This window comes from Globicephala melas, chromosome 9, assembly GCF_963455315.2.
Source record: "Globicephala melas chromosome 9, mGloMel1.2, whole genome shotgun sequence".
NCBI lineage: Eukaryota > Metazoa > Chordata > Mammalia > Artiodactyla > Delphinidae > Globicephala > Globicephala melas.
In genome coordinates, this window is record NC_083322.1 from 69896296 (window position 1) to 69916827 (window position 20532).

Below are 20532 nucleotides of genomic sequence, written 5' to 3' on the forward strand. Positions count from 1 at the left end.
CATTCTTTATAAAATCCAAAAGATAGACGCAAACCTACTGTCTGCCAACTGATGAATGGATAAACAAACTGTGGTGTATCCATACAATGGAAAATTATTCAGCAATAAGAAGCAATAAGTAATAATATATGCTACAACAAGGATGAACCTTGAAAACATCACGCTAAGTGAAAGAAGCCAGTCACTAAAGACCACATATTGTATTATTTCATTCATGTAAAACGTCCAAATGCATAGAGAGAAAAAGTATATAATTGACTGCCCAGAGCTAGAAGCTTTGTGGGGGATATGGGGAGAGACTGATAGCGGATATCAGGTCCCCTTGCGGGGTCATTAAAATGTCCTTAGGGCTTCCTTGGTGGTGCAGTGATTGAGGATCCACCTGCCAATGCAGGGGACACGGGCTCGATCCCTGGTCCAGGAAGATCCCACATGGCACGGAGCAACTAAGTCCATGAGCCGCAACTACTGAGCCTGTGCTCTAGAGCCCACAAGCCACAACTACTGAGCCCACGTGCTCCAACTACTGAAGCCCGCCACGCCTAGAGCCCATGTTCTGCAGCAAGAGAAGCCACTGCTATGATAAGCCTGCACACTGCAAGGAAGAGTAGCCCCGGCTCACCACAACTAGATAAAGCCTGTGTGCAGCAACGAAGACCCAACACAGTCAAAAATAAATTAATTAATTAAATTTATTTTTTAAAAAAAGTTCTTAAATTGACTGTGATGAAGGCTGCACAACTCTGTGAATATACTGAAAGCCAATGACTTTAAGTGAGTGAACTGTACAATATATGAATTATAAAAATATACAGTTAACCACCCCTGGTCTATTCTATAGATATAAAAACTTCAACTTTTTCTCCCCTTTTAAATATTTAGATGGTTCCTAATTCTTTTTGCATCTTTCTGATTAACATCTCTTTTGAGCTAAGTTTTCAAATGGCAAAGAATATAAAATGACAATAGTATAAAACTTCACTGTTGCAAATGTCCATTATTGTACTTGCCTTTTGGACAAGTCTAGGAACATACGATTTACATTTCTATGGCAAAAGGGAGTGAGAAAAATGGAAGACAAACTAAAATCAAGCAGGACCCTTGGGAGCTTCCCTAGACAGATCCCACCACCACCACCATGTCTTCCACCTGCCTCTTGTCTGTAGAAAAACTTCAGGCAAAGAATAAATTTAATCAAAGAAATGAGAAAATACAGAAACAAAGTAAAATAGTCAAACAGGACAAAATAATAATAGTTCAGTCCTTAAAGTCAAGGACCTTTAGTTCCTCCTCAAGGGCTACAGATAATATTGAGCCATATCCTCTGAGTTGTTTTACAGATATTAAAACCCCCACCAGGTGGAAAAAGTTAACTACTTGATGACCAGACTGTAGCCCTGACATAAGCTGCTCCATCTTACACAATTCTAAGAACTGACCTCAAGGAAATGGGAACAAACTGACCCTGGAACTGAAGATTCACTGTACTTAAAGCAATCGAGATGATGCTAATCAGACCACCTCATGACCAATTTCAAGATGACTATCAGAGCTTACTATGCTGCTCTGCACAAAGCCCCCTCCCTCTGCCTATACACACCTGAAACTCCCTTTTAAAAGCTCTTGCCCCCTGATCAGCAATGGGGAGTTGGCTTCTGGACATGAGTCCACCTTCTCCCCGGGTTGCCAGCCTCCTGAATAAAACAACCTTTCCTTTCCAACCAAAATTTGCCTCTCAAGCAGCGAGCAGTGGGACCTGAGTTCAGTAGCAAAACCCCGTTATTCCAGGAACAGTGATACCATCAGCATCAGAACCACTGAATCTCAGAACCTACATTTCCTATGTCCTTACACCATGGGAAAACCCTTCAGGAAGGAACACAGTAGCATTAGAATATATCTCCTTTCCACTAACCCTAGGGTTCAGGGAAACAGATGTGTAGCGTTAGTAACCACATTTCACTTTTGAGAACAACAAGGTTCCTTGTTCACTTGTACCTCCTCATACACTAACCTTATCCCCCTTCTGAGAACTGTGCTCAGATTATTCCTTTTGCCTAACATGTCCTTTATCCCTCCCTCTCCATCTCAATACACCCATTCTTGAAGTCCAGTTTTGGCCTCAATCCACATGAGGTCTTGATCAGTGACTCTGGTCCATTCTATCTCTACATGAAATCCTCTAAATGCCACACAAATCACCACTTTATTTCTCTCCATTTCATGTGCTTTAATTTTGTCTCCCTTTCCCTTCCCCCTCAAAAAAAAAAAAATAGAGCTAAGAAGACAAGGTCAAAGAATCTGTGTATATATCCTAGGAATGTAACAAATAACAAAAACAACAATAACAACAAAGAAGTTAACATTCACTGAACACATGCTATGTGCCAGATCCTATGATGTTTTACATGCACTTTTCCCCCATATAATCATTACAACAATCCTATGAGAAAATTACCCCATTTTACTGATGCAGAGATTTAGGCACAGAAAGTCAAATAACTTGCTCAAAAAGTCATTTATTGGTCGACAAATACTTTATGAAATATTTCATGCACATCATCTCCTTTGCCCCTCACAAACTCAGAGTGTGCTACAAGTTCAGCATCACTGCTGTACAGAGTTGTTAAGAAATGTTCTTTTAAGTGCATTATAACTTAATGGTACAGGTAGAATTATAATACAAATCTCCCAGGGCTTTCTATCCTATATCATACTATCTTATTTGAAGAGAGAATAAAAATACATGGGTTATCACAGATTCATCTGCTAAAGCTCCAGCCTAATTTATGCCCAGGCTCCACAGAGAACTCAAGTGCTATGGGAAGGTTTCCTTCCCTAAACTGTTACTAGAATAACAGGTACTAATGTTAGTATGAGGTGTTATCATTACAAAGTACTCTCTCACATGCGATGTCATTTAATCCTAACAACAACCTGATAAGCAGACATAGGTTATCACTAGACTCAAAGAATTTATGGTTTTTACCCATTCAAGGCCATAGAGCTTAATAAATAATAGAGCTAAAGCTCAAAACCAGAACTTCACACTCTAAGTATATCCTTTTCTTCCTGTTATATCTCAAAATGAGTATTTTGTTTTATGTTGATGTTCTGTAATTGTTTCCCCAAGCTGATGAATAAATATGAACACTAGAATTTGGTGGTTCTAAATCTTTTCTGGGTTCATAGGCCCTTTTTGAAAATAAAATCTATGGAATCACTCAATAGGAAAAATAACAGACAATTTCGCATACATCTTCAGGGCTTCATGGGCTGTTGGTTAAGAACCCTATGCAAGATTGTAATTTGAAGGAGAGAAGTGATAACTTATGCTTCACAGTGCACAGCAGACAAGAATAAGAATTTTTAAAGTATTTGAGTGATTATAACCAGGCTTAATTTTCTTGATATTCACATTGGAAATAGTCAAGGAGCCTCTGTGAAGACATACATTTTAGTAGTAACAGAAAAAGCCAATGAAGGACAAAAATAAAGTCATTCACAGAAAAGGCACAAACAATAACTGAGCTTTACTGTATGCTACAGGTTTTACATCATATTGTTTTTTAACCTGAAAGCAGCCTCAAAAGTAGCTTATTATCAGCTCTTTACAAATAAGGAAACTAAAGCTCAAGAGAGGCTGATTAATTTGCCCAAAAACTTAAGACCAATGAACAAGCAAAGATATAAATTCATATCAGTCTAGTATGGAGGAAACCTGGCTCTTCCTGTAATCACCCAAATACTTAGCTTGAAAGCACAGAATATTAGAGAAGGGGGAAAAAAAAACTTATGACAGGAAGTTTAAAGAAAAGGTGGTTATAAGATCAAAAACAGGGAAAGCATTGCAATGATACGAAAGAAAGGTGGGAGAAACTAAGATTAATAATCTAGATCATAATATATCTGGTAGCGAGTGGAGGAAAGAATACTAACTATTAGGAACAATCTGATTCTAATTCTCGCTCTGCCCCCAACTCAACAGATAATCCTAGACTAATCGCTTAATCTTTCTGGAATTTAGCTTCCTTGTCTGTGAAATTATGGATGTTGGACGGCATAAAAACTTAAACTTCTAAATTCCTTCACAACTTTGAAAACATTTTCACAAGAACTATTTTCATTACATTCCACTGAGCAGGGATTTTGCTTTATTCATTGCTGTATCCGCAGCACCTGGCTGGTACAAAGTAGACACAAAATATTAGTTGAATGAATAGATGAATTTGATCATGACAATAACCCTGTGAGGAATGCAGTACTGGGCAGGTATTTTTTATTAGGCTTATTTCACATGTGAGAAAAACCAAGATCCAAAAAATTTTTAATACTTGCTCACAGTACTGCGGCTAAATGGTAGAGCAGGATACAAACTCAAGTCTTCCAATTACTAGTTCAAAGTTCTTTCTAGGTCTAAAATTTTTTATATTTTCATATACTCTTAAGCAGACACAAGAATAATGAACTCTTCTTATTCCCACTCTTCCAAAGGGAGAAAAACATCATTAGGATGGTGTTACCATAAAAAGCAGTGAATGACCGATTCAAAAGAATGATCTTAAAAAATACCTAACACACAATAATGTTATATATATGAAATAAGGAGATAAAATCCAATTTCTGACTTCTTTGATTATACTTTATTATATTTTCTGTGTTCCACAGTTAAGTCTACACTCCTAATTATGGCTGGCTACTTTACAATGTTTGCTGTTAATCATAAGGGAGAAGGAGCTCAAATCTATCCAAGTAAGGTTAAAACTCAAACCATGAAACTTACTGTAGGCCTCCTCAGTGACCTCAGGCTGAGGAACTCACCTCACACTCTAAAGCTTAAGATCAACTGAATTATAGAAGAAAAAGTCTTGACAGGGCAGCATGAGCTAGAAATATCTATGTGAACAGAGATGGAAACAAAGTAACAGCCCTAGGGCAAAGCTCTATTCTCCAAGACTCTCAAAAGTACAAAAGTATATTTCAAGAACCTAATTAGGGAAGAAGAGGGGTTGGTTGGAGAATAATACCTTCAGATTAGACAGTGTACTCCTGGCATAGCAATGCAGCCTCCTGCCTTGAGGCCACAGGCTCATAGGAAAATCACTCTGTGTACTGGGTAGCAAATTCTTTTATTTAAGAAAAAAAAAGATTGCAAATTCGCCCAAAGATAGAATCCTTTCTTTCAAAAATAAATAATTTCTGCATATGAAATGCCCTCCCCAAAATCAAGCAGTTTAAATACAAGGATATAGACCAAAATATTTTGTTATATGGGAGGCAGTATGTAAGGGGTGTTTGTAAAGTGAGAATTTTTGTATACCTCAGAAAAGTTTCTTAAAGGAAACTCATTAAAATACACTTCTCTTCTGAAAGTAAACAAATAAACTGAATACGTATTCTCCACTGACTTATGCTCCTTTGGTTTCTTCTTCCTCTAAGAGGACCCCGCTAGGTATGTGCCAAAAGTGAGCAGTTATGCTGAACTATTTTCAGAGCGCTTGAATAAAACAGAGTATCTGGGGTCATGACCTTGGCATCTCAGTGAGCCCCAGTCTATGCCGCCATGGCCACCTACAAGGTGGTGCTGATCCCACACAGGAATAGCACACAGAACCTGTAGAACAGCTTCAGTGGCTGGAGCAAAGCCAACATGAGCCCAGGAGGCATGAGGAGGTGAAGCACCACATGCAGGTGCTACAAGATGCTGGCTAGGAGTTTGACATCTGCTTCACCACGGTGCAGAAGAAAGCCATTTGGATCTTCTAGACAGCACTGGATGCCAATGACCAAGTGTGGCTGCCAATAGTGAGGACTTGACTTCAATAAAGCAGAAACTGCTGCCAAGCATGACGAAACCCAGGTAAAGATCTGGACATGCTATTATGTCCTACCACCTCTTATGAAGCTCAACCACCCTTCTACAGCAACATCAATAAAGACTGAGGTATGCAGACCTCACTGAAGATCAGCTACCCTCCTGTGAGAGTCCGAAGGACACTATTGCCAGAGCTCTGCCCTTTTGGAATGAAAAAATAGTTCCCCAGATGGAGGAGGGGAAGGGGGTACTGAATACAGCCCACGGCAATAGCCTTCAGGGCACTGTCAACCCTCTGGAGGGTCTCTCTGAAGAGGCTACTGTGGAGCTGCACCTGCCCACTGGTAGTCCCACTGTCTATGAACTGGACAAGAAGCCCATGGAGTTCCTGGGAAATGAAGAGCCCATGTGTGAAGTCATGGAGGCTATGGCTGCCCAGGGCAAGGCCAAGAAGTGAAGGCAAGCAAGCAGCCTACTTTCCCAAGGACACCCCCCTCCCACCCCATTCCTCTGCACCTCTTCCCTGCACATGTCTGTGGGCATCTTAAGTTGTAGCTCCAGATGGGGATCAGTGGCTCCCAATTTTCTTTTAGCCATTTTGTCTCCTGCTCCCATTTCCTTCATACAATCTAGTCAGAACAGCACCTATGGGGCAAAGGGTCCTCAGTCCAAGTCAAGGGAAGACTTATTCAAGAGGGTGGAGAGGAAGTAACTCTGGGACTTTTTGCTAGTGCTTCGTTTATTACTAAGGCCCTGCTTGAGTAGAAGATAGGCAAGAACCATGCTAAGATGTGACCAATGAGGAGGAACAAGAGAGCTTATTTGTGTTCCCAAAAGCTAATCCTGTACTATTTTGTAGTCATGTGACTGTCTGGGAGGCTCTAGTTATTCCAGTAGAAGATGAATGTAACCTGCATGGTGATTCAAACAAACATTTCCTCCATTACACCAGAGGAACTCGCTCCAGAAGATTAGGATCAATCCTGAATGTTTAAGTGTTGCATTTACTTTTACAAAATATATATATAAAATACATATATGTTGTGTCTATATTTGTACATATTATATATATTTCATATATTATTTATATATGAATGTTAAAAATATCAACAACAACAAAAACCTTCCGGGGATTTTAGTGGTGCTTAACAGAAAACAAACTATTCCTTACACCAATATGAGATAAGCTCCCTGACTCCTAAGGTATAGGACTTCACCCTGTTGTATGTTTCAGAACCCCTCCCCTGCCTTATTGTTCTATGGCCATAAAATGCCTCTTGATCATGTCCAAGCATGTCTTTCACTGTGTCAGATTTCCGAATCATGTTCCAGTTGTTTGGCGCTGCCACTTGGCCCAGTACTCATTTTGAGCATAACTGTACTAAATCCTATTTCCAGAACAGTATAATAAGGGAGTGATGCAACTAAAAACAAAATAAAACAGAACAAGAGTATCTGGGTAAGAGGGGAAAAAAGTATTATCGGTAAGTGGGATGAAAGACTTTGAACAGTCACATGATTGGACAACTGGACCCTGAGGAAGAAACGGACGTACAGACTAAGAGAACAGGTATTAGTCAAGATAAACATTCTGTAAATGTAAAGGAACAAAGGTTTTTATGACTCTAGTTCTATAATCTAAGAGTTATCCCACAATAATAATCTACTGTTCTACTTACCATGTAATAAATCAATTTTCTCCTTCCATTTGAAAGTTATTTTCCCTATTGATACAAACAATATTTAAATTTTTCTGCATAAATACAATGCAGTGACCTTACCTAGTAGCAAACTGAATGAGTGCATTCTGAAGAGTCTGCCTAATTTCAAGAAGAAAAGATTCATCATCACTTAGTGTATAATACCAATACTGGACATAATCCCTCAAGGAAAATTGGATAACCTAAAACAAAAATATGGAAAAAAATACAATTTTTTAGGATTTAAAAAGTAACAGTGGCAAAGTAAAACCTGAAAGGATTATTTGCGATTTATATTTACTTGCTACATACTAAATTGTAGTGGTAAATAACTGCCTTCATTAAAAAAGCATCAATATACTAAAACACATTTCAAAAATTTTTCAATTATTTTGGTAGCCCAATTCATCCACTGCCCAAATTTTTTAAAAAATTAAAGAATTATCTATGGCGAAGCCCCACCCAATTTCAGATGAAGATGAAGCCTGCAGAAAAAATAAATTTCCAATGCTACAACATAATGAAGTTTTAATCAGTTTGATGGAATGAGATGCAAAATAATGTCAAGAGACGCTAATAATCTTGGAAATGTTTTCTTTTGAGAATATCATCAGAATCATTGAATCAAATTATAAAAATGACAATTCACTTAATTCTAATACCGGTGATGCTGCCAACAGCACTGTTAGCCAATAAATAGCAAATAATACAGTTTAATGTATTATGTTTTTGCAAATCAGACAAAGTAAATATGGGTTCATCTAAAAAATAGTATTACATTTTAAAGTATACATTATTTGTAATAATCACAAAATCAAGAATCGATGAAAAATATTTTGGAGAAGAATAATTTGAATTCTAATTTTTAAAATATTTTTGAATGAAACCATAAATATCCATTTAAAAAAGTAATTAAACTAGTAGGAAAAACATCTGATTTATCAAACCACTAAGCTTGTTCATTAGCTGAAGAGTAACATTTTAACTATAAAATAATTAGAAACATTATCAGATGTCAGTAAAACCTTTTTTTCCTAAATGTAAATTCAACCAAAAGACTTTAATATCGTATTAAGCAAACACCTTATTATAAGTAAGTTCATAAGTAAGGCAGCATCTTTATGTACAGACTCCAAGGACAGCATTATAATGAATTTCCAGCATATTACACAAATAGCAAAAATTCTTCTTTAGTATTTTCAAAAGAAATGCACCTAGCACACAACATATGGAATTCAAATACCACATACTGAAACTCACTTGCTGGAGAGGTTCATCAATTATATTGGCACCTGTCAATCTTCTATCGATCTTTATAGTCCTGGCTTCCCGTTTCATTTCTTCTAAGCACTGAAAGGAAACCATAACATTCTATTACATAGTTTCTTGATTTAAAGTCTCTGTAGTTTACTTCTAACTAAATATTCATTGTAACTTCCCTGTCATTATTTTCAAGTTAATAAATAACCTTATTTCTTGAGACTCGGGTATAAAGCAAACACTATTTCTCAAATTAACAAAACTAGACATCTAGAAAAAAAATCTTGTGTCATCACCAAAAACAATTATCAGCAAACATTATTTAGAATGTGAGAAATTGAAAATATCAGATATAATATTGCCATATTTCAATGAAACTTTAAAATCATAAGTTAGTGTTTCAGGTGAGTCAAATAATTGTCTTTATTAAACACACCCCTATTTCCTCCTTCTCCCTCCCAGCCCACAACAGTATACCAGCTGCCAAATGAATATATTTTAAATTAATTTTACTTAGGGATGGTTTTTAGCAACTAAAGAAAATAAATATTTCTCTGTAGTCTTCAGAAAGACCAGTGACCTGGAAATCGGGTGAAAAGTAGTAAGACACTCTTCAATTAAAAATACAAACCAAAGCACACATACATATAAAAAACATATGCCTCGAGTTATCACATGCAACCTCTAAGATTTTTTCATAAAATATACTTAGGAATCATTTTAGAAATAGCAATCAAAATCACCATTTTTATACCATATACTAAAAAACAGATTATAAAGACTTAACCAGTCTTGACTATGATTTATTACTGTTTAGGATCTTAATTCTTAAAATATTTTGCATCCTCTCTATGTACCACTCAAGTGAGTGGAAAATATGGATGGCTAGGAAATGATTCAAAAAGAAAAGGCAAAAAAGCAAACAACCCAATAGAAAAATGGGCAGAAGATCTTAATAGAGATTTCTCCAAAGAAGACACACAGATGGCCAGTAGGCACATGAAAAGATGCTCATCACTAATTATTAGAGAAATGCAAATCAAAACTACAATGAGGTACCACCCACCTTACACCAGTCAGAATGGCCATTATTAAAAAGTCTACAAATAACAAATGCTGGAGAGGGCATGAAGAAAATGGAACCCTCCTACACTGTTGATAGGAATGAAAGTTGGTATAGCCACTATGGAAAACAGTATGGAGGCTCCTCAGAAAACTAAAAATAGAGTTACCATATGATCCAGCAATCCCAATCGTGGGCATATACCTAGACAAAACTACAATTCAAAAACACACACGCACCCCTACGTTCACTGCAGCACTATTCACGATAGCCAAAGACATGGAAACAACCTAAATGTCCATCAACAGATAAATGGATAAAGATGTGGTACATATATACAATGGAATACTCCTCAGCCATCAAAAAGAATGAAATTATGCCATTTGCAGCAACATGGATGCAACTAGAGATTTTCTTATTATATAAATGAAGTAAATCAGAAAGAGAAAGACAAATAGTACATGGTATAACTTATATGTGCAATCTAAAATACGGCACAAATGAACCTATCTCTAAAACAGAAACAAAATCACAGACAGAGAGAACAGATTTGTGGTTGCCAAGAGGGAGCGGAGGAGGGAGGTGGGTGGACTGGGAGTTTTGGGTTAGTAGATGCAAACTATTACACTTAGAATGGATAAGCAACAAGGTCCTACTGAAGAGCACAGGGAACTATGTCCAATCTCCTGGGATAAACCATAATGGAAAAGAATATTTAAAAAAAGAATGTACGTATGTGTATAACTGAGTCACTTTGCTGTACAGCAGAAATTAACACAACATTGTAAGTCAACTATACCTCAATTAAAAAAAAAAAAAGGTTCATTTCCTCAGAAAGATCTGTGAGCAAACTCAAAGAATACACACTAAAGGGAGTTTTAAAGGGAGACAGAAGTAAGTTTCAGAGATTACTTTAAAAGTTACAGTAAGTATTAGAAAAAAATGTATTTATCAATATGAAAGTCTTATTAGCACATAATGGATAAGTTAATAATTGTAAAATTCAGTTACTGGCATCAACTCCAGACCATTGGCCTCTCTTCATACAAGAAAAACCATCCTAATCCCACAATAATAATTGAAGGCAATGAGAATCTGAAGCGTACTTCTAGTACACAATTCCAATTTTATTTAGAGTATGATATTGAAAACAAAAGAATAGGAAAGATAATATAAAATTGGACTTGAATTATTAAAATTATAGAAACTGCACAGCCTAATCGCAAGCTCTATTTTTCAAGTGAGTTAAAAGAGAAAGTGCCCATTTTCCTCCCTCTGGTTCCGATGCATTTATTTCATTCAAAACAGTATATTCATTGACATTTCCACAAGTCATACACATGATGCACTGAAATTCTAAGTTAAGACAGCAGGAAAAGACCCCAAATTTCTATCTTTTCCTCAAATTTGCATTCTCACCTTTAACATCTAACATGCATTTTCTAAGCCTGATCAGATAGACTCTCATAAATTTATAGTGAGCATTAGTGAATTATAGGAAAATCTGCCAAGCCATATAAAGATGATCACATATCATCACTGCGTACAGCAGGACTTTAAGGTTTCACATTCCTTTACCCTTCTTACCTTAGGAATCCCAGTTGATGTCGGAGGAAGAAATGAGTGTTCACACTGCTCTAGGTACTTCTCTGAGTTTGTTTTTCCAAAGAGGAGAGTAACCACAAAACCCCTGAAAGAAATTTAATTATAGATACAAAAACAAAACTTCACTACAATTTAACACATCTATTTATTACCAAATATATTTTTCAGATTTAATTGATGGCTTACCATTCACTAAAAAGTCAGTTTGTGACTTTGACGAGGCGCAAGGAATTGGCAGATTTTGTTAAGTTCTCAAGTTTAAAACAACTATAAACATTTTGTGAATTTATACAATAATGCCTTTACGAGTTTTCATCCAATATATTTCACAAAGAATCTCAGGCAACATTTTCAAACTTTAGAAAAATAAACCTTCATTAAATAAGTAGGCAAGCTAATAACCAAAGACAAATGAGATGTACATCTATAGCTATACCCACATTTCTATAATTCTGTTAACTAATTAAAGAGAGATATAACTTGCCACTATGAATACAGAATAAACAAAGGCTATACAGGAAAAAAAAAGATCCAATTTACGATTTGTTTAAAATAAGACTGGAATTTAAAAAAGAAATATAAATACATCCCCAAAAGTTAATTATTTTTAAAACAATTATGGAGTCAAGGTAAGATAAAATACTGGTTTAGAATACTTTGTATTGACTAAATGCTATCAGTATTTCCTACATTTAAAGTTTCCCAAATAAATCTAAGCACTACTAAGTAGATAGGAAATCCATAAAAGAATATTAAATTTTAATTTTATAATGATTTACAGTAATCTTACAATGATTGAAAGAGTGCAGTTGGGGACTTCCCTGGTGGCGCAGTGGTTAAGAATCCGTCTGTCAATGCAGGGGACACAGGTTCGATCCCTGGTCCAGGAAGATCCCACATGCCGCGGAGCAACTAAGCTCGTGTGCCACAACTACTGAGCCCACGTGACACAGCTACTGAAGCCCGTGTGCCCTAGAGCCTGTGCTCCGCAACAAAAGAAGCTACTGCAATGAGAAGCCCACGCACTGCAACAAAGAGTAGCCCCCGCTCGCCACAACTAGAGAAAGCCCATGTGCAGCAACGAAGACCCAACACGGACGGACGGACGGACGGAAGGAAGGAAGGAACGAAGGAAGGAAGGAAGGGTGCAGTGACAAGAAAGGAACAGTAAAAAATTAAACACAGTCAGCCTGAGCTATTGAAAGGAAGATTCTCAAGGTCCTCTGCTTTTCGTGGCTATCTGCCATTTCACCACTCTTCAGTACAGGCACCACATAAGCAAGGAGGAGGTTGGAGAAACAAATAAAGTCAAATCAACTCATGTCATCAATTCTGTTTCTGTTTCTTTTTTAAAAGGTTGGCCTCAGAATTATCAGTAAATTTCACATATCTGTGTTCTATCTGACATTATTACTAAGAATCAAGTTGGCCTTGTATTTCAGTTTTACCTAGCTGTAAGCATATTTAGACACAATAAAATGCTGATACTAAGTTAACAATGCATTTCTAAAAACATTATCATAAAATAAACGTTCACCTTTGCCCACAGTGTGACAGTAGGAAAGTAAGCTAAGGAATAATATGATCTTAGAAAGAACCTTATTAATAGCTTCAGCCTTGAGGTTTAAGTAAAAATAGGTGCTACAAATGATTGCATAACCAAACAAACATAACGGGAATGCCATTAAATAACTCATATCAGTACTGAAGGTATCCCAAAATAACCAGAAAAAAAAACCCACCAAAATTCAGAAAAACAAAAACCAAAAACTTCTGAGTGGTTTTCTTTCCAAAGGGTTTCTTTATTTTAGAAAATAAGGGGTTACCATTGACTATAAGCAAAACATATACATTATCAACACTGTATACAGGTAAACTGCAGAACTCAAAAACTTAAGTTTTACTAGCCAAAAAAAAAAAAAAAAAGATAGTTTCCATGAGAAAATGTATTAATTCCTCTCTGACTTGCATTTTAACTAGGAAAAAGAACAAAAACAAATCTTTAAAACTTACACAACAAAAACAAAAAAACACTAAAACTAAGAAATGATTTTTAGTTATATGTAATGTAACTATTTAAGATTGATATATAAAAGCCTATTTTTGCTCTTAAAATTCATAAGGCACTAAACTATATAAATAAAGCTACATTAAAGAAAGGACAATCATTCTTCATAATTAGAGCCAAAATTAGAAAGATTTTTGACTCAGGAATTGTGATACTCACTGACTGTAACTGAGTAACCTGGGAATGCTTAATTAACTAATCCTCTGAGATGATTCTGGATGCTTGTTAGTATATAAATTGAAGTCCCCTTACTGTGGCACTATATTTCCTGACATCAGTAGTCTGGAACAGAATATCAAATCAATTTATGACATAACATGAACTTGGAATTTCAGATCCTTCCATGTGACTTAATATTATCTAAAGAGTTTATAGTGGCCCTCCCACACCTACCAATATCCCAACTTATCTAAAAAAATTCACAGAACTTTACAAATATCCAAAAACTTTCTTGAAATTATTCCTTAATAAATTAGCAGACTCAAAAAGGGAACAACAAAGGTTCCTGGGACTTCGAAATGAATGGACTCGTGACCCTTTTCCCTTTCCCAAATTTTATATGGAGCAGTTGAGTCTAAGAGAAAGGATTCTCACCCCTCTACCTTCATCTGTAACGCTGCAATTTCTTCCCTTTCTGAAGTATTGTAAAATATTCTGAAATCCTTCCTCACTTTTGCCAAAGGCTTATTCAATTAGTGAAATAAAAGAAATCTTTCCTTTGTGAGAGAAACATCTCCTCAATTTCCTTTCCAATAAATAAAAGCAGCCATGACCTTGTGGGGGAGTAGTGCAACCATGAAGGTCTGGCCTTGATTTGTGACTAAAGAATGTAATTTAGGAAGCCCAAATGGCTGCAGATCTGTAAGTCTTCAATCATCTTTATAATCAATAAAGATATTCAGAACTCCATTTATCTGATTCCTATGGCTTATTTCTTAATTGTCTCAGTATATAATACCATATCCAAGCAATTATAAGGAAAATATTAAATCTAATATAAAATACAGTTTTATGAATAGTCCTCGATGTAGCTTCCCAGTTAAATTAATTCTCACTTGTTCAACAATCAGTGGGTGACCTCCCTATAAAATGGTTACACATGATTTTCAAACTCATAACCTGAAAAATGTGACAGGATGACAGCCATCCCTTCAGTGTCTTATACAGTCTCTCTCAGGCCACAGTTTATATATGCTATTCAATTCAGCTAAGTCCTCTAAACCTATAGGCTCAAACAATTCCTCCAAATATTTGGGGTCTCAAAAGGTTTTTCTGAAAGAACTCATAGGTATTCACTGCACAAATAATTACATAAATGTATTACACATATACAAATACACATATATATACATACACACATAAACATTAACAACAAAATGCTCATTTCAGCTAAACTACCTTGTTCAGAGTACCTAAGTAGCAAGCATCTCTCTTGTTTATACATTTTCTTACATATAATTCATATCTGATACCAAACATTCTACATAGGAAGCTATACTAAATCATGACTGAAACCTCTCCTGTAAAGTTTTATCAACTCAAGGTAAAGCATAAACACTGTAAACCAAATAACCATGAAGAGAAAAATGGCAAAATCAGGTGTTTGTTGGAATTTTCTAGAACAAAATGACAGCATTCACTAAGGGAAATAATTAACACAATAATTAACATTAACATAATAATTAACATTAGTGTCTGAAGTCTAATCAATGAAACAGTCAGTATCTTCTAGTCTGTAAAACTTGATGTGTCATCTCAATTTAACTTATTTATCTTATTATTATAATAGATAAGGAAATTTCAACCTTAAAGGGGAAATAACACCAAAAGGAATAAAAAAATCTTAAAAACTTTTCAAGTTACACAAAAAAGTTTATATCATCAGAAATTGAAATTTATTTTTGAAGATGATGACCCATATTGCTGGTACAAATCATAACCATCATCGTTTTTATTTCTATAGTTATCTTAATTTTACTATTTTTAACTCTGGTAAAAACAATTTGCAAAAATAGCATTCACAAATCATACTGCCATTTCTCATGATCATTTTTTTTTCTTATTGAGGTCTCATGGTCATTTGTTTCCATTTTGAACAACTGAACATGACATGAATTATAAAATTATCATTGAGAATACTTACCCACCCACAAAGCAGAGGATATAAAATGCCAAATAAAATATTACAAAGGGTCCAAACGTTATTAGAGAAAGGACAATGCCAAGGCTTCCCCATCCCCATATGGACAGACTGGTCTGAAATAAAGCAGGAAAAAAAATCTTTTTAATAAATAAATAATTTTCCATAGGAACTAGAAAAGAACCAACAAAACTTTTACATACTTTATGTTTCTCCTTTTAAGCATTCATGGTATTGTTTCAGTAATTTTAAAAATATTTACTTTTGAAAGTGTTAAGTACATTCTTGGAAATTTATCTCCCAGAAACAATATACAAAATCTATATGTAGAAACAAATTTATAGCATATCAGCAACGATTTTAAAAAACAATCTATTGGCAATATAAATGAACAAATTACATAAATTGTTGAATGACATGAAAAGTGATAAAGTATTTATAATAAAAACATTTATACATTTATATATGCAAAAGCATGTATGAAAGCTTAAGTAGACAACAGATTGTACTTGTTTATATTTCATCTTAAAACTACAGCATGAGACTTTTTAAAAATTAAAATATCAAGGTAAAAAACCCATGTCTCACTAAAAATTATATTTTTATTTACTCAAATTATTTGCAGAAATTTGTAAAATTATAACTGCACAACTTCCAACTTCCCGTTACCAAAATTTACCACGAGTTCAACAAAACATCTCTAAAAATTCTCCATCCTGTTTCCCTATTTCGTTTAGAATTATACTGTATTATCTATTAAAAATACTCCTTTTGTTGAAGGCAAACTGGATTTTAGCAATTTAAGTCATTATGAAATAAATAAATGTATTCAGTTCAACAAGTTCCTATATCCATTTGCCTTGTACTGTGAGGTATACAAAGGATGCATTTGTCCCACTCCTGCCATCAAGAAGCCCAGAGAAGAATGTCTTACAGGAATGAAACAATTAGACACTGAACCAAAAGAAAATAATAGAAAGCATTATAAGATGCTAAACTGAACGAAATTAATGACAAAAAAACTATGGAATAGACAATAAGTGCTATGGACTATGAGAGAAAGCACAGTTTTACTTATTTATTCATTCATTCATTCATTCACCAGTCATTGACTGCTTCCTATGTGCTGTAAGTTCAAAGTGCTGGGGATATCACAAGGAATAAAGTATACCCTCATAAATCTACATTTTAGTAAGGGAAGAACAACAAGCACACCCTCATAAATTTACATACCTTCGTAAGTTTACATTCCAGAAGAGGAAAAAAGACATATAAATAAGTAAATATATATCAGATGGGGATAAATGCTATAGAGAAAAATAAAACAATTACATGTGGTTGATCTAAGAAGCTTTCAATGATTAAGTGACACATGAACAGAAATCTTAGATAAGATATACGGAAAATTTATAATAGTCTTCCTACCCCCAAATAATATTTTTCCATTTATTCATATCATCTATGTCCCTCAGTGAAGGGTTTTTTTAAATTTCTTCTATATAAGGCCTTCACAACTCTTGTTCATTTGTATTTTTATTACCTTTTTTCCTTATCCTGGCCACATCTTTTTAACCAGAGGACAGAATGCCTACTGATGTTTCTACCCTGCCTTCATGATCTCCTCCTTGAATCAGCTAGGGATACTATTGCACCTATGAAGTGGTCTCCCCTGACTTCTTTCCAAGAGCTGAAAGTAGGCCATGGTGGTTTAGAATAAAGTACAGAACATTTCAGTCCCTCTGACAATAGTTCTGCTGAACATTCGGGACCTGATCCACACTATAGTACCGCCAGATGGCCAACTATAAAAAGCAGATGTGATTTCCCAAGATTCATTCAAAACCTTTTCCACTGACTTTCCTGAAAAGAGTTCTTACAAACTCTCAGGAAAGCTCAGACCAAGACTATGACCCAGATACTTTATCCAGCCTACCTTCTTCAATGATATTTGATGTAATATTAGCAATATTACTCTTTCTTTACAAAGTTATATTTATGCTTGCTCGCCATTTTTCATAGCTAAACAACTTACTGTTCAAGGATCTATTCAGAGGTTTGAACAATGAAACCAAGCAAAATGGCTATCTCTGGAGATAAAGGAAAGAAGGGAGCATGCAACTGGAGGACAATACACAGGGGGCTTCTCAAATACTCAATACTCAAATGTTCTATATTTTTTAACCAGGTGTTTGCTCTAAACTGTATAAATGTGTTATGGCTCCAACTGTATGACTATCAATTAAAGAAATTTAAAAATTAAATTTTCAGGGCTTCCCTGGTGGTGCAGTGGTTGAGAGTCCGCCTGCCGATGCAGGGGACACGGGTTCGTGCCCCAGTCTGGGAAGATCCCGCATGCCGCGGAGTGGCTGGGCCCGTGAGCCATGGTCGCTGAGCCTGCGCATCTGGAGCCTGTGCTCCGCAACGGGAGAGGCCACAACAGTGAGAGGCCCGCGTACCGCAAAAAAAAATAATAATAAATTTTCAAAAAAGAATCACAATTATATAATGTGGGAAAGATTATTAACTCAATTATTTAACAAGGGGAGATGCTCAATTGTCTAAAAGCTCAAATTTTCAGAATCTTACAAGTCTCTTCTTACTCATTTGAAAATGGCAGCAAAAATCATCAAAAAACAAACTCTTATTCATTCAACAAATATTTGGGAATAGCTACATGCCAGATGCTAGTGATTTAACAGTGAACAAAACAGACATTACCGTCACATGAAAAAAAAAAATCTATGGAGAAGAATCTTTCCTTAATTAAGTTTGAGAGGAATTTCTATATTCCAGGGACTAATAAAATTAAACATTTCTAATCAAGCAAGTCAGGTGCTCATTTGTTTTGTGGTTAATCTCATAATATTTAACTTCAAATAAACTATTCAATGAAATATCAGAATAGAGAATTGTCCAAAATTGAGAAAGTTTCATGTTATATTTAGTGTTCCCATTTACATATTTGGCTAATATTATAATCTTAACTGGTGAGATTAAGAAGAACATTTGATCTAAAACCATTTAAAATTTTTGAGTTCTAATTATTTCCTAAGATGATACAGGATGATAAAATTTACAAAAATTTTGCACTACATCAGAAACTTTTTACAAATTCAGAACGGAAGCCAAAAAATATAAATAAATCCACTTCACAGTGATTTACATTAAAATAATACTTGATATGTTACTATTTTCTTCTCCAAACACAACAATCAACACTGAAATATTCATGTGTCTGGTTCCCTAAAATCACCGACACACCAACTGTGAGATGGAAGAAACCTTCGTGATCATCTACGGCAGTACTTCTCAGACTTTAAGAATCTTAAATGTAGGTTCTTAAAATGCAGATTCTGATCCATTATATCTGGGGTGGGGTCTGTGATACTTTTATTTCTAATAAGCTACCAAAACTGTTCAGAACTAAGGACAATTATATATTTATAATTCTCCTAAATTAGCCTCTAGGTCCACAAAACCTTACAATTCCAGAACCCAAAACCTCTGAAAATCAAAATTGTACCAAGTATTCTATATACCTATCTCATTTACTCCTCAGAACAACTTATGAAATAATCAAGAAGGTAATACAGCATAGTGCTCAAAAAATATGAACCCTGGAGTTTAACTATCTGAGTGCAAATCTCACGTTTACTATTTATTAGCTGTGTAACCACTCCACGCCTTCATTTCCTCACCTACATTACGTGGTTTTTTGGGGAGTAAATAAGCCCATGGTCTAGTGGTCGATTTTAGCTTAATCGTTATTATTATCCCTAGTTTAACAACATAGAAACTAAAATACAGAGAAGTTTTTTTAAAAATGGCCCAAGGTCACACAGTTAGTATGAGAGTGGGATTTGATCCTATTCAAATCCTGACTCCTTAATGAACCTTAAAATTTGTCAGCTGACAACTGCCTGAAATTAAAACTCACAATAAATAAAAAAGGTTAAAATCATAAATGAGTGCTTTCTTTTATTTAAATATTCATCAGCTTAATATGCCTCCCAAGAAATTAGTCAGAACACTTGTAATGAATGTTATAAATTCCTGGTTTGAGTATCAAGTACATAAATATAAAGTATAATTTTTATTAGACAATCAGTTTATCTATAAATAATGAAAATAATTTCAGTTTCAAAGGGTATCAATTTTATTAGCATGCCCTGGTTCTTATATGTATCAGTTTGGCCTTGAGCAGAGGGACACACAGATATAAAAAATGACTCCTGCTGCCAAGATGCTTAAAATCGAGAAGTGACAATGTAAAAAATCTTAAATGCCTCCTGATAGTAGAAAGCAAATGGAAATAATTTACATTGTGGTATTTTATGCCTATCAATTCATACTACCATTTATCTTATTTCATCCTCATCACAGACTTTTATTGGGCTGGCCAAAAGGTTCGTTCAGTTTTTTCCGTAAGATGGCTCCAGTAGCACTTAGCTGCCTTTAACTTCATTCGAAACAATTTTGTTAGATTGTATGTGACAGCTGTCCTATCAGCATGCATTTTAAAAAAAGACTTACAAAAATTGGTGAATTTTTGTGTAGCCCTTTTAATATTGAAGATGGAAGAAAAAAAGCAACATTTCCAGCATATTATGTTTTATTATTTCAAGAAAGGTAAAAACACAACTGAAACGCAAATAAAGATTTGTGCAGTGTATGGAGAAAGTGCTGTGACTGACTGACTGGGTCAAAAGTGGTTTGCACAGTTTCGTGCTGGAGATTTCTCGCTGGACAAGGCTCCATGGTTGGGTAGACTAGTTGAAGTGGACAGTGATCAAGACGTTAATTGAGAACAATCAACATTATACCATGTGGGAGACAGCCGGCACACTCAAAATATCCAAATCAAGCGCTGAAAATCATTTG

At 35.2% G+C, this 20532-nt stretch overlaps 1 protein-coding gene and 1 pseudogene across 1 annotated transcript in view; one reads left to right on the forward strand and one right to left on the reverse strand.

Annotated features, from left to right (window-relative positions):
• SNX13 (sorting nexin 13) overlaps positions 1-20532 on the reverse strand; it is a 138028-nt gene that overhangs the window by 82843 nt on the left and 34653 nt on the right. The window contains exons 2-5 of the mRNA XM_030857129.2: positions 15655-15767; positions 11426-11528; positions 8776-8865; positions 7597-7718 (exon numbers count right to left, since the gene is read on the reverse strand). Coding sequence (XP_030712989.1) covers positions 7597-7718; positions 8776-8865; positions 11426-11528; positions 15655-15767 — 428 coding nt within the window. The remainder of the gene's footprint in view (positions 1-7596; positions 7719-8775; positions 8866-11425; positions 11529-15654; positions 15768-20532) is intronic.
• LOC115853624 (phosphoglycerate mutase 1-like) lies at positions 5564-6272 on the forward strand (annotated as a pseudogene).